At 36.8% G+C, this 15,326-nt stretch overlaps 1 protein-coding gene across 5 annotated transcripts in view; it reads left to right on the top strand.

Moving 5' to 3' along the window:
- The window catches only part of LIN28B (lin-28 homolog B), a 108,454-nt gene extending 93,475 nt beyond the window's left edge, over positions 1–14,979 (top strand). For all 5 annotated transcript variants that reach the window (XM_054699059.1, XM_054699061.1, XM_037520158.2 and 2 more), the window contains one exon: positions 10,159–14,979. In XM_054699059.1, coding sequence (XP_054555034.1) covers positions 10,159–10,537 — 379 coding nt within the window. In that variant the 3' untranslated portion in view covers positions 10,538–14,979. The remainder of the gene's footprint in view (positions 1–10,158) is intronic.
- Positions 14,980–15,326: the final 347 nt, after the last annotated feature.

Here is a 15,326-nt window from a genome sequence, read left to right on the forward strand (position 1 = left end):
ATCCAAAAAACAGTCAAGAGAAGACAGCAAACAAAATGAAACATGTAAATATATAAATATTGCCATTCAACTAATTATTCACATACATTTCATTAGTATCTGGTACAAAGTTGCACATGTAGTAGGTAATCTTACATTTGTGTTCTTTTCTATTTCTCATTTGAATTTATTACATTGATTGAATGGGTATTATAAGCAGTTGAAACCATTAATAGAATGGTAGCTGTTAAGTAAAAATACTTTTTGAACAAAAAAGAATAACGCCCAGATCAGTTTAGTAAATAGCCTGAAAACAGGTTTGGAAGAGACATAGATATTCATTTCCACTTCTGGCAGTTTTAGAGTTTTGAATTCATGTCAGTTCCATGCCACAACAGACTGACACTTGCTTACCATGACTAAAACTAGGCAATATGAGCCAGCCATCCAAACATCTACTGTTTGTTATGCCACTGAAAGGACTGAATAGCAATATACCTAAATTTTACTTTTCAAAAAGAATTCTGAAAACCTACCCCCAGGGTGGTTTAATTAATCAGGTTTTGGACAATCTATCATGGACTTTCTTTTTCTCTAAGTATAGAAAGTATAAAAAAGAGAGTAAGCAGAAGTTGCTTTATCAGTGGCTCACTTTTAGGTGAAATGTAGTTTAAATATTATAGTTATTTAAAAAAAAATCCATGGCTAATAGATTATATAAAAAGCAAAAGATTTTGTTGTTTTATGTATATCCCTAAGAAATTAATATTCTATTTAAAGGTCAACAAAATGTGGCCATTAAGGAAATGTTTGCAGAAAATATCCATACTAAATCAGTTTATATGTTTTTGAAAATTATTTTAAATGAAGGCAATAGAAGAGGAAGAGCTGAAAGTCATTATGGGGAATCAATAAATGTACTTTGGTAATGGTGCTTCTACTTGAGAAAGTAACAATTGATTCAAGAGATAAATTATCACCTATTTTGATGACTTGTGTTATCAAATTGTTACATTTTGAACCCATTTTGACTGATGAACAAAAAATTGAATACAGTAATCCCCATTTTCTATGATTTTCTTTCTGGGGATTCTGTTACCATGGTCAACAAAAGTAAGAAAATATTACATACAGCAGGATATTTTAAGAGAGACCACATTCATTTAACTTTTATACAGTATATGGCTATAATTGTTCTAATAATTTTATTAGTTATTGTTAATATCTTACTCTGCCTAATTTATAAATTAAACTTTATTATTGGTATGTGTATGGAAAAAAGCACAGTGTGTGTATATATAGGGTTTTATGCTGTCTGCCATTCTAGGCAGATAAGAAATCTTGGAAAGGCAATAATGACTTTGGAAAAAGAGAAACCACTTCTGTAGTGAAATTCAATACATTTTTGTGATGTTTTCCTTTCAAATTAGCCAGGATCTCTGATGGTAAAGGGTTATGGTCTTTTTTGTACTGTCACAGCCAGAAATTTCAGGGATTCATTTTAGCTCCCAGTAAGGAGCTAAGACACAATTTTTCTTGCCTTCTTTCCTGCCTTTCTTCTTACCTTTTCCCCTTTCTTCCATTCTTCCTTCCTTTCTGAGGCAACAGTGACTTGTTGCAACAGTGTTTTAGATTTATTCTGTTCTGAAGTACAAACTCCTGTGGGGATTGCAGAGCAATCCCTTGGTGAGGTGGTCAGTGCTCTGTGGTTGGTATATAACTGTGCTTCTCAAGTAACTGCTCACTGTCACGTGAGAAGTTTTTAAAAAGTACTGATGTCTGGGGCTCCACTTTCAAAGATTCTGATTTAATTGGTCTGAAAGTGGGCCCCACACATTATTGTTTCTTAAAGGCTTCCAAGATGATTCTAGAAATATATCTAGTATATAGGTTCATTGTCAGATGACTAATAATAATAATGAAGGTTGAATATGAAATGGAAGTGGCACTTTGGAATTGCTTTTTTTATTTGTTAATTACACCAAAATGACATAAATTGTTTCTTGTTATTTAAAAAAGAAGCTATCCCAAAATTTACGGACTAAAAATGATTTCCCCCCATTTCACCTAATTAACTCTATTCTTTTTTCCATATATAACCACTGTTAATTCTTATCCTTCAAGGGGTTTTTCTAAAAGTATTTTAAAATATCTACAATTACTAAAATCAGGAGTGTTTTTGAAACATAAAAGGTATACTATATGTTTTATTCTGTGGTTTGCTTTTTTCACTTACTTGTCTTTAAGAGCTTTCCGTGTCAATGCATATAAGTCTGCCTCATTTTACAAAAATATTCTTTTACTCCATTCCTTTCAGTATCTGCATAGTGTTTCTTGATATATATAGGTTTTAATTTCTTGTTCATTTTTCACAGATATATAGCTTAGCTGTAAAGAGTATGAGCTCTGCAGCTGAACTATCTAGGTTTGATTATAAGTATTACAGTTGTTAGTATTATTATCATCATTTAATTTTTCTATTTTTTTACCAATATGGACAGCACTCTAGTTAATATCTTTGTACCCAATTCATTGTGCTCATCAGTGGAAATGCCTGTAAGGAGAATTCCTAGCATTAGTGTTGCTGGATTAGAAGATATATGTACTAATATTTTGAAATATGCTGTCAAATTGCCCTCCAAGAAAGGCAGTCTCAATTTACATTCTCTCCACCAATAGATTGCAATATTTATTTCAAGGCCAGAGTAAATCATTCACATCACATTGTAACTTCATGGGCTAGCCAAAATGTCAGGCTTCTTTATTTTCACTGGAATTTCATGGAGTCATTTTGATAGCTCTGTTTATGTAACATGTTACCTTGAAGTTGCCAAAAATTTTTCAACATATAAGGTATAAGAGGGGTAAAAATAAAACTGGGCATTGGCAATGAAATGTCTAGACTGGACTAGTCCCAACTTTTATTTTGTAAGTGAAATAGCTCGGAGAGATGCTCAGTTCCTCACAGCATAACAGAGTAGCAACACACTTCTCAAGAAAACTCTACATCAAATTGTGTGTGTGTGGGGGTAGGTGTGGGGGTCGGTGTTTCAAATCCAGGACTGTATATTTTAGATTCACATATAATAGGTTGACATCAATATTTGTGGAGATAGTATTTTCACATAATAAAATCTAAATGGAGTTTATGATTTTGAATTCCAATTTCCTTCTGTGTATACTCTCTGAGTCTTAACTGTTTCATTGATACAATGTAGATACTGTAGTATTTCAGAGTTTGGGGGAGGATTAAGTTGCATAGCATTGAAAACCTTTCATACTGGGCCTCCCGGTGGCATAGTGGTTGAGCTCTGGATTGCGAAACTGCCCACAGTCTCTGTAGCACGGGTTTGATCCCCAGCCAACAGGCGAGGGTCCCACATGGCGCATAGCCCTCTCCTGATGCCCCCTGCTCCCCTCAGCAGTGTACTTCATCAATCTGCCTGTTCTGCTCTCCGCTCTGACTCTGGTGAATTCTCTCGCCCTCCCGCGCTTCTGACTGTACCCAGTGCTTGTATAAATAAATAAAATAAATCTTTAAAAAAAAAAAAAAAAAAGAAAACCTTTCATACAGTATTGAATATAGTAAGCTCACAATAGATTGAACCTGGTTTTTGTTTGTTGGCCTCCGAAGCCTTTTTTTTTTATGTGGTGGTGACACTAGTTTGCAGTACTGTATAGGTTCCACGTTTACTGTTTCTCACCTTAGCAACTTTATATATCATGCCACACCCACCACCAAAAGTCCTGTCACCTTCCACCACCAAGCAGTGAGCCCCTCTACCTGCATCTGCCCAGCACCCCATGTTACTGTCTTGAGATTAAGGCTTTGTTTCTGTTTTGGTTGGAAGCTGCTATTATTCTTTCTGGTAGTATCATTTTAATTCTGTTAATAGTCTGTTCAGCCCTACTGTGTGTAGATCATTTCATGGTTACCATGAATTAAGGATATTGAGGAAAACATACTGGCTTCTCTATTTCAAAAGGTAAATAAAAATTTTGGTGTTAAATACATATTTGTTCTATACAAAACTTTTTAAAAGAACATAAATCACCACAGGGAAAGATTTTTATGTTTTTACCCCAGCGATTGGAAAGTCACTCAATAGAAAAACAATAAAGCCATAGAGATTTGAACAGGACAGTTAACCAACTAACTATAATAAGTCCTGCACTGTGTAGACCTACTTTATCATTTTTGTAGTTCTACCAAAATTTAGTTTCTTAATTTTGAAGATACTGGGTACATAAAAAATTAGGATTGTTATGTCCTCTTGGTGAATTGACTTTTGCCATTATATATTTTAAATAATTAGAATTGAAGCACCAAAAATAACAAATTACTAGTAATCAGTATTTTTGAAAAGTCAGTACTTTTAACACTGTATTTAGAAAGAATATATAAAAATTAACTTTATTAAAGTGTTTAGTTGTTTAAATGGCTTACATTCTCAGGAGTTTGTACCTAAGAAGACTGAAATAAAAGAAATTCACATAAAGTATAGGTTGCTTTAACAAAGTTCAGAAAAATCTGTGCATGTTAGGAGATCTTTCCAGCTATGTGATTCATCCTGGTTTTCTAACTCTCCTTTTGAAATTCTAGGGGAGATCCCCTGGAGTTAACAGACTATCTACCCAGGTGTAAATTTAGATTGCTTAGAAACTCTCAGTACAAAATGGGACCTTTCAGTGGTTCATCTCAGAATTTGTCTTTTACTTTCAGAAGGTACAGATTGGGCAGATTGCTTCCATCAAAAGCTATGTTCTGGCTCCTTTTCTTTTCTTCAACTTCTGGGGTCTTCTGAGGCCATTCTGCCCATCCACCTCCTTCCTACCATGAGGCTGGGATCCCACACTTCCATGTGTTGACACACAATTAAATAAGATGACAAGTGTTCAGATTAGAGAGTCGAGCTGTAGGTCTGATGAATGTCATTGCTGCATTTTAGTTGGACTATATCAAGATTAACAACGCTAAACAGTCTCTTCAAAATTCAGTTATTGTTTCTCCAAATTAGTTTCTGAAATTCTTTCTAATTTATGACATTTCTTCAGCCCTGCTGGCCTCCCGGTTAAAAACTTTATTGATCCTTGCTCTCATCTTTCTTTTCCAGGCTTTTCTATGTGCCTCTTTCCTGTTCCCAGCCCTTTTTCCTGCCCTGTATCTTGGGCTTCCTTTTCTACTCTGCTCTCTACCACCATACTACTTGCTATTTTTTTTTTTTTTTAGATCACTCTATCCTAATCCTTACTATCCCACCAGACTCCCAAGAATATGGGCTTAATTGTTCATAGAAATACTTACAAATACTCAGAAGCATCTAAGTCACATCTTTCTCATTCTATTTTGGCCAGGAGAATCTGGCTGTCTGTAGTGTCACTCCCTGCCCGGTTTAATTTGGGGGTTGGGCAGGAAAATACTACTGAGGAATTATTTCATTAATTCATTGAGATATCATTTAAAAATTAATGTCTCTATTCTAATCTAGTTGGCTTTAGTTGAGCTCAGTTCTAACCATTATTAGTGGTGCCACTTGAAAGTATACTTGTTATTTAGTTATCTCTGACTCCAAAATCAGATTTTTCTAAAAATCATTGGAGATCTAAATTCTTTTTTTTTTTTAAGATTTATTTATTTTTATTTTATTTATTTATACAAGCACTGGGTACAGTCAGAAGCATGGGAGGGTGAGAGAATTCACCAGAGCCAGAGCAGGGAGCAGAGCAGGCAGAAGGACCGAAGCACACTGCTGAGGGGAGCAGTGGGCTGCTGGAGAGATCTGCGCGCCATGTGGGACCCTCCTCCGGTGGCCGGGGAGCAGCCGGGGATTGAACCAGCGCTGCAGAGGCTGCGGGCAGCTTCGCAACCCAGTGCTCAACCGCTGCACCAGCGGGGAGGCCCGAGATCTAAATTCTTATTTGTCAATCAGTTTCCATTTTTATTATAGAACTCTTAGAACTTTGGCTATATTTTGATTAACCTATTAACTAAGTATAAGTGATTGGGCTTAGTTCATTAAAATTCACATAATTACTTTTTTCATTATGTAATTAAATAGTTCTAAAGATTTAATCTAGAAGATTTGTTTCATTTTGCCCTTTTAGATTCTCTTATCTACTGTTCTCATTATTGGCATTCTTTTATTTAAAAATTCAATCTTATTTTAATAATCTTAAAAAATTGACCCCAATTTGCTTGTTCTTTATTTTCCTTTGTAAAAAGCATCTTAAATAAGAATACTTGTAGAATGCGCTAGCTTGTTAGAAATAAAATATTTATAAAGTAATTTTATGAAGAACTTGATAAAGTTGTAAAATTAATATGAATGTTTTTATTTTCTCTGTCTTTATGGGGAAAAAAATCCTTGTGCCATTTAATTGTGAATTTAATTTAAAGGGAGATATTTTATAGATGAAAAATTTTATATAAGAATTCACTTATCCATTATAGAAAACATTAATAATGTGTTATTTTTTTCAAAAGTGCCACTTTTAAAATGTCATCATTTTGCAAACTATCTAGCATGAATAATTTTATTTTTATGTTGAGCTATGGGAATACATCCAAAGTATGATTATTGTTTTATTTGTATATAGTCTTTTGCTTGTGAATCTATGTCTTTGTATTTTTTAAGCATGTAACTATCCTTGGCACACCTGCCACTTTTATGCTCACACAGTTTCATAAAATTGTGTAAATTTTTCAGTATAGAGTTCATTTAAACTAACAAAAGCAAACTGATTTGGGGAGGTGTGGAGAGTGAACAAAGGAGACTAATGCCACATGAGCTTGTATGGAATATGTGGTGTGGTATCATTTGTGAACTGAAAGGTAGCTGAACATTTCCATTTTGGTATCATTCCCTTGAGAGGGAAAGGGTTTCATAATGGGGTGTGATCTACATGCTTAGTAAGAGTGATTGACATTAACTGATTAAATAGAAAAGAAGAATAAATACCACTCCTCCCCTTTTAAGGCTAAAGCACATATACACTGAATGCAAATCTTTTCACTGTAGAAGGCAGTCTGGCCTAATAATAGTACATATCTGAAAAGCTAAGGGGGTGAATTAACAATGCATATCAAAATTCAAGGAAACCAAAATAATATAGGGTCCCCAAAAATAACTTTTAAAATCCAAATGTAATGGTAAATGCACATACAGAGTATGATGGAAGACCCCATTTGTGAAAGTAGAATCCTGACATCAGGCCCTTGGTAAATGAGTGGGCAAAATGGTTCCCTGAATTGGATAACACAGTGCATATCACAGTGAGTGAAGAAATTGATGTGTCCACGGGAGAGCCTGCTCCATTACCGAAGCCTTTAACCTATTTTCTCTCTCTTCGAAAATGAGCTTCTGGGTGGATGTTATCCTCAAGACAGTGAATTTAATTCAAAAGAAGACATTTTATAGATGAACAATTTTAATTTAAGAATTCACTTTATCGAAGGGAACTTTGTGGGAAAACATTATTATAAGTAATATGGTTATATTTTTCAAAGATGCCTTTTTTAAGTGTTATTTGGGGGGCCTGAATTTCAAGCATTAGATGATTTTTATTATTCTTTAATTTTGCGTTCTCTCCTAGAACCTGTGATGGAAACAATGTTGAATCTGCATTTGTGTTTCATTAATGATGAAAGGCATGTACTTTATACAACAAGTAATTTTCAGAAAAAATAATTTCTTGCTTTTTTCCCCTACAATTCCTGAAAATATGACATATTCTTTTTTCCTGGGATAAATTCTTCCTAATTATTTTGAAGAATACAAACCCATCTTGTAAATCCATTATTTTATTTTATTTATTTATTTATTTTTTTATTTATAGAGGCATGTTTTATTTATTTATTTGTTTGTTTGTCTGCTCTGTTTATACATGCACTGGGTACAGTCAGAAGCGCGGGAGGGCGAGAGAATTCACCAGAGCCAGAGTGGGGAGCAGAGCAGGCAGAAGGACCGAAGTACACTGCTGAGGGGAGCAGCGGGCGGCAGGAGAGGTCTGCGCGCCATGTGGGACCCTCCTCTGGTGGCCGGGGAGCAGCCGGGGATCGAACCGGCGCCGCAGAGGCCGCGGGCAGCCCCGCAACCCAGCGCTCAACTGCTGCACCACCGGGGAGGCCCTGTAAATCCATTATTTTAAAATCTATAAGGTTATATTGATAATTGGAGAAGCAGGCTGTGGTTACCCTCGTTTTTTGCCAATTAAAGAAAAAACACTCATTTATCCCATATGATAAAATAGTAAATATCCTACATCTACTGCTCAGTAGGTTTAGGTTTGTAGTTTCATAGTTTTGTAGCAACTTAGTAGTTTGTCTTTGAAGTATAAGGCAATAGAAGTTATTTAACTTGCTTTTCTCACATATATGCAACTTAAAGTATAATTAATTCCTTTATTGTCATTATAGTCTTAAACTAATACTCACAGTTACCACTTATTTTGCTATTATTTGTTTTAGAATGTGTGACTTATTGATTGATTGTGCCTCATAATGAGAATTGTGGAGTCATAAATGTGTTTGAAAATAAATTTAAAATGGAAAGCTCTTAAAACATTTCACTTGGAGGCAAATTAGTTAAGCAAATTTTGTACTCTACAAGTAGATTAAAAACCTTTGCAAATATAAACATTAGTTTCATCTGCTTTCTGATGTTTGTTTTTAATATAAAATTTTGAGAAGAAATCTGATCCAAATAGAGTAAATGCATCTTCGAATACGTATCTTCCAAACAGTTTACTTGCCAAGGCACATTTTTAAAAGGCTATGTCCCAAAGTGCATCCAGATGTTAATTAAGATAGATTTATGTTTATTTCAGTCTACAAGAATTTACCTTAAAAGACAGCTAATTTCTTAGAGAAAGAAAAAAAATAATAAAATTTCCCCATGACTGAATGAGCATCAAACTTTATTAATTCAATGTAAGTATTTGGAAAAAAAATTTTTTATATGCATGCAAGAACTACGGTGTAGGCCAGAGGTGAGTGGAAGGGTGCGGGGAGGATTCACCAGAGACAGAATAGGGAGCAGAACAGGTCGATCCACTGAAATACACTGCTGAGGGAGCAGCAGGTGAGACAGGAGAGGTCTGCTGTGCTATGCGGAGCAGCTCCCTGGCCAGGGATTGAACTCAATGCTGCAGTGGCTGCTGATAGCTTGATAGTGCTGAGACTTAACCCCTTGTGCCACCAGGACGCCCTGGAAATTTCTTACGTAGCATTCTTGTGATTCACATCCTCTTCTGCTCTAAAGTTATATGGTAATTTGCCAGATATCATCCAGTATAGACATTTATTTGACTCTCATGTTAAATTTCATGACACTTCTTAATTGTGAAGAGAAGAAAAAATTCTTCTAGTTCACATGGTTTCCATAGTCAAAATAAGTAACACCCAAAGAAATGTTAACCTCATAAATTTTCATTCTGCCTGTAATTTTCCCAATTGCTGAGCGCTTCATCACTCAGTGCATGTTTTGTCAACAGCTGTATTTTCTAAAACTGTCTTTGTAAAGCTAGCTGGCTGTTTTTGTTAAATATTGGCTGCCCTCTAGTGGGCTTACCTGTTCTTTTCAGATATGCTAGCTGTCCAATCTAAAAAAGTAGTCAGGGCCTTCCCCCTTGGTGCAGCGGGTTGAGCACAGCCCTGTGAAGCTGTCCTCTGCCTCTGCAGCCCGGCTTCGCTTCCCGGCCGGCCAGGGAGATTCCCACATGGCGCGGCAGACCTCTCCTGTCTCGCCCGCTGCTCCCCTCAGCAGTGTATTTCGGTCGTCTGCCTGTTCTGCTCCCTGCTCTGTCTGTGGTGAATCCTCACCCTCCAGCGCCGCTGGCCTATACCCCAGTTCTTGTATGCACAAATAAATAACTCTTTTTTAAAAAATTAAAAAATAAAAAAGTCACTTCTATGTGGAAGTCATCCAATGTTCTTTCATGTTTTCGTACTCTTATTTTTATTGACCATTGCGCTTATCCAACTAGTTCTGTGACTTTGCTAGAGCATTTTGGCGTTGATGGTCTTTGAAGCAACTGATGTGACCAGTTAGTACTACTTTTTAAAAAGGCCCATTAAAACAGCTGGTCTCATAGACCGTTTGTGTACGGTTTTGATTTGTCACATTTATTTCGTGATACATGCTCCCTACTTCTAAGACGTTTTCATTACTCCTGTTATAGATGCTACAACTGCGGCGGCCTTGATCATCATGCTAAGGAATGTAGTCTACCTCCTCAGCCAAAGAAGTGCCATTACTGTCAGAGCATCACGCACATGGTGGCCAACTGCCCACACAAGACTGTTGCGCAGCCGCCCGCCAGTTCTCAGGGAAGGCAGGAGGGGGAGTCTCCGCCGTGCACGTCCGTGGGCCTGAGAGAGGCGTGGGCAGGGCAGGGCTGCCCGTCTCAGCCGTTTCCTCAGGAGGCGAGGTCCGAGATCTCAGAGATCTCAGAGTGGCCGGGCAGGTCGTCTCTAGAAGCTTCCTCCGCGAAGTCAGCTGCAGCGCCAGAAGAACAAAACAAAAAGGGGCCTTCCGTTCAAAAAAGGAAAAAGACATAACCCTTCTTAATGTATTGTCTTTCCCCAGTTGGGAAGTCTACCTCATGCAAGTACAGGGGAACAGTATTTCACAAACAGCAGCGGACCTGGGATTTTAACTACTGTTGAAGAACTGTGAATGTTTTTTAAACAGACAAATCACTCTTAAGCAAAACACATTGGAGCAGGGTGTCATGTTTTATGTTATTCAGTGAGTAAGATACTATGTATATCTATTTGTGCATGTGTGAGAGGGAGAGAGCTCTGTGTGTATGTGAGTGTGTGAGTGTGTGTGTGTGTGTAGAACTTGATATAGGAATGTAGACATATATATAAAGAGGATTTGTCTTTATATATGTGTGTATATAGATACAAGCACACACTCTCCCTCAGAGAATTGGACATCCTCAAGAATTAAAAACCCATAGGAAGCGTTTTAGATGATTTTTGAACATACCACTGGAGTTTTTTCTTGAAATGCCACTCTCTTTATATCACATAACAATAAAACATGACTGTTAACCTTTTGTGTGAACCAAAGGAACACAGCGGATCTCAGAGCTGCCAATCATATGGTACTAAAGGTTCTCCCGAGTTTGGGATTGTCTGTTTTTCTTGATATCTGTAAAGCGTGTCCCCTACTCCTGCTACCCCTGTTTGAACACAGTACCTTAACTCCATATGCCTCTGACTGCCATAAGCTTTTTTGAATCTGGGATAATAACTCCAGAAAAGACAATGAATGTGTAATTTCTGTGCCGATATTTTGATGTTTTTAATTCATATGTTTTGATTGTAAATTAGATGCCTATTAAGAGAAATGAAGGGGAGGGCAATGTATAAATGTCATGACTTGATTTTCTTCAGTGGTATTTTGATACCAGCGCATTATAATCTTTTATATGTTGTGAGGTTTTTAAGGGGTTATGGCAACAACAGCTTCTCTTGACTAAGTCAATCTTCCTGACCATGGCTTTGAGCAGGGGGCCCACCTTTTTTTACTACTGAAGACCTTGGAGGAAAACTCCAGTTGTTTGGTGTACATTTTTGGTGGCTGTTTTCACCCCCCTGGAGAGTTATCTAACTCGTTTCTAAAACAAACAAAACATCCAAATATGAATAAAATATCTCAGTTGAGAATAAAAATTAGTTGGATGCACACAACTGCCCAACTTTTATAGGACTTTGAATGATATTAAAAAGGACAGATTGGTGTCAGGTAACCAGAGTAGTATACCTGGGGCAGAGGTGCCAAAACCTCTCCTGCCAGAGAGCTGGAAGTATTTTAGACATTAAAATTGGTTTATTGAAAGTTAATTTATTACTCATGTTGAAGTAACCTGTGTGATGGATTCAGGATGAACCTTCAGTAATGGGGATAGAGATTCTCAGTGAATAAACTGGGTAGACCAATCCAAGTGTTGGTCCCTTTTAAGTTTCAGTCATGAGAAACAAATTCACTTTGGTGTCATCCTGCTTCCAGAGGTTTTGAGTAAATTTCTGAAACACCTAAAAGATATCGATTAATTATAATGCTTGACATCCGCAATGCATGCAGTTTTGTGTGAGAGTGTTGGCATAAGCTCAGATAATCAAACAAGAAAGAGAATAGCATGACTTGAATGAGACATACCCTGCTGAACTTATATTTCTGCTCCCTCCCCCACTTGCCCTGCCCTGGGAGACTCAGTGGCTGCTGTCTCAGCAAGTCACCCTGCAGGAGAAAATGCCTCCGGCTGGGCCACCAGTCCTATACAACTCAGCTTGAATTTACTAACAGTGTTGGTGAGAATCTCCACGGTGTACACTGAAATGGCAGTGTGCTGTGATGCAAAGCTTACCTTTGACGATATTGAATGTGAAATAGCTGTAGAGAAGTACTTCCTTGCCTTCTGTGAGGATTGTAAGCTTATTTAAATTATGTAGACAAATCAAAGTGGCATTGCTTAATTTTTAGCAGGTATGATAAGCAGGTTAACAGTAAAAATGCAAGACATGATAAGTCACTTTGAATATTCAAACCAAAGTTCCTTGACTTTCTAGAAATAGAAAATTATGGACTTGTGAATTGGACAGTCCCTGTTTACGCATAAAAACGTTTAGAGCTGAGATCATGGTTTTAAAAATACAAACAAACATTGTTATTACTGTGGACCTTATGGGTGCAGTTAGAATCATTGTAAGCATCTTACCAGACTGAACTAAGAGCACATACCAAATCTATCATACGATTAAAAGTTGGTGTTTATTTTTTATATAAGAATAGTATCACTATTACATAACATACTCAGGACAAAGAACTTTGCTCAGGGAACATACCATATAATGTTGTTGTTTCTTTACAGAGTAGTCTACAGTCTTGCTTACTCAAATCAAGCCAAATAACTTAGACCTTTATATAAGTATTATGTACTGATATTAGTAACTACCTCTCAGTTTAACATAAATCAAAATTTCCAGATATCAAGTATCAGTTCTCCTATTTTTCTTTCATGTGAAAAGTACTCTTAAAGCAGAATTCCTGACCTCCTTGCATATGTGAATATCACTGATGTGAGCACAGCGTCCATTTACATGGGTGAAATAATACTCTGTTTACAACAAAAGGCTACCTCATAGTTGATGCATAGCACACCTTACTGCTGCTTCTTCAGCCTTACAGTGGCTGATAATTCTCTGGTACAGAACCTTTTTATCTAGATTATAGATAGCAATTCACAACTGCATGTTTCTGACAAATACTTTTGAATAAGGAAGCGTCTCATTTAGTTAGCAGAGTCTCCAAGCAACTCCTTAAAGTTATCATGTATTTAGTTTAAAGACTTGTGGGCATTCTTCCAAAACAGCAATCTTGGAAATCGCTGCTTTGCCCAGAGGTTGGGGGTAGGAAGGGGTAGCAGGAGGAGAGGTTGGTGTATGAGTACATTCATGCTGGGCAAAAGATGCCAGTCTCCTTCGTTGTGTGTGTGCTGCCCAAAAGCCAGGCATATTGCAGCTTGTCCTAGGCACATAATTCACTAGCACTGGCTAGCCAAGGAGTGAACACTGAGCGGACAGTGCAATGCCATTTCTAGCTACTGAGGGAAAGGGCCTGTGTGAAGCATCAGTTTACAGGGGTTACTAATGGGTTGGGCAGGAGGTCTATGAATTAGATACCCCTTGACCTCATCCCCATGTCAACACAAGTGTAATTCCTAAGAAAGATGCACTACCAGTCTCTCAGCCCTGTAAGCTCTTCATTGCTACATGGCAGATTATAGTAGAAACATTTTTATACTTGCATTTCCAGCCTATACTAGAAGACTTTGGATGTATTTTTACAATGGAAAAATTTAGGAAGATTTTTACCTGCTTATAACTTGGAAGTTCGGCGTGCAATGTAGGGGAAAAGATCGAGAAATGTCATGTTATTAGCGTCTGTCCATCTACAAATATAAGATGTTTTTATTGCCAATATATATATTTTTTACATTCTGGCCTAGTTTTATTTTGCACCCGTGTGGCCCCAAGTTACTGCTAGTTGTATTTAGTTTGTGAATAGAAGCCCATGAGTGTTAATAGACTTTGTAACGTTCACTGTAAGATGAATTATACAGGACATGGGAAATCTCATTAAGTCTTAAAGTTAATTTAAATTAATTTATCTGTTTTCTCTAAGAAATGTTTATCATAAAATATATGTTTGTATTTCCCCTTTGGTTATAAAATTTGGGAAAGTATGTACAAGTGCAGCTGCACTGACTTTAATTTTCTAGATGTCTTAATGAGATTGATTTGTTTTAGAGAGGAGGAACAACTTGTTAAGAGCATCCCACTCTGTCTTAACATAGCAGTCAACAGCCTCTTTAAGATGTGGTGGTTGTGTGATCTGTGTCTTAGTTGTTCAGTTACAGAGGTTGACCTGAGACTCACTTTTCAAAACTGCAAAGTTAGAGTAAAGTACTATGAGAAACTATTATGCTATTTAATACATCTGTGGCTTAATGCTTAGGAGAGTTACCAGCTTGAACATGATGGTGTTGACTACCTCTTGAATCACTCACATCTATTAACCACTGACACCCACCACAAAGCTGGTTTTACTTATTAGTCTTTTGCTTTTTTGGTATTATCAGCTGTAACCATACTAGAGACCAAAGTGAACACTGATTTCTATGTCTTTAATATGGTGTTTTGCCTAGCGTTTTTAAATTATCCTGTGTAGTATTTAGATTACCTCATTGTCCATTTTGACTCATGTTGTTTACAAGTGAAAATTGAAACACTTGAACTGTATCTTTTTAAAGAAGTAGATGTTTGGAATGTCATTTTACTCATGTACAGTCATCTTGATGGACTAAAATACTGTTTGCCTTTCTGCAGACTATGGATTTTATATTCTCATTTCATCCCTAATATCTTATTCTGTCAATTATGGATATTTTGAGGTTTAAAATATTACTTGATTAAAAATAAAACATATAAGATTGCAATTTATGATGAGTTTTGGGAATTTTTCATTAAGTGTGTGATTGACAAATGAATGGTTAAAAGGCCCTTGGGCAGTATTTACACCAATCTGAGCACAAATTCAATAGTTTTAGCATATCCTCAGATGTGGTGATTATAAAAATGGAACTTACAGCAACACAGATGTTGAATAAATTAAGTCGGAATGAAGGGAAAGATGGGACCTATAGCAGCCAGCCTGGATTGTGCAGCTGTGAACCAAGGTGCATACCTTTGGTTTTAAATTGAGTTAACATTGGTTACTGTATGTGAATCAGAGGCACAGGCTCAACACCTCCTCAGATGGGTGTCACCATACCAC

This window comes from Talpa occidentalis, unplaced genomic scaffold, assembly GCF_014898055.3.
Source record: "Talpa occidentalis isolate TD23 unplaced genomic scaffold, MPIMG_talOcc4v2.1 talOcc4.2, whole genome shotgun sequence".
NCBI classification, from domain to species: Eukaryota; Metazoa; Chordata; class Mammalia; order Eulipotyphla; family Talpidae; genus Talpa; species Talpa occidentalis.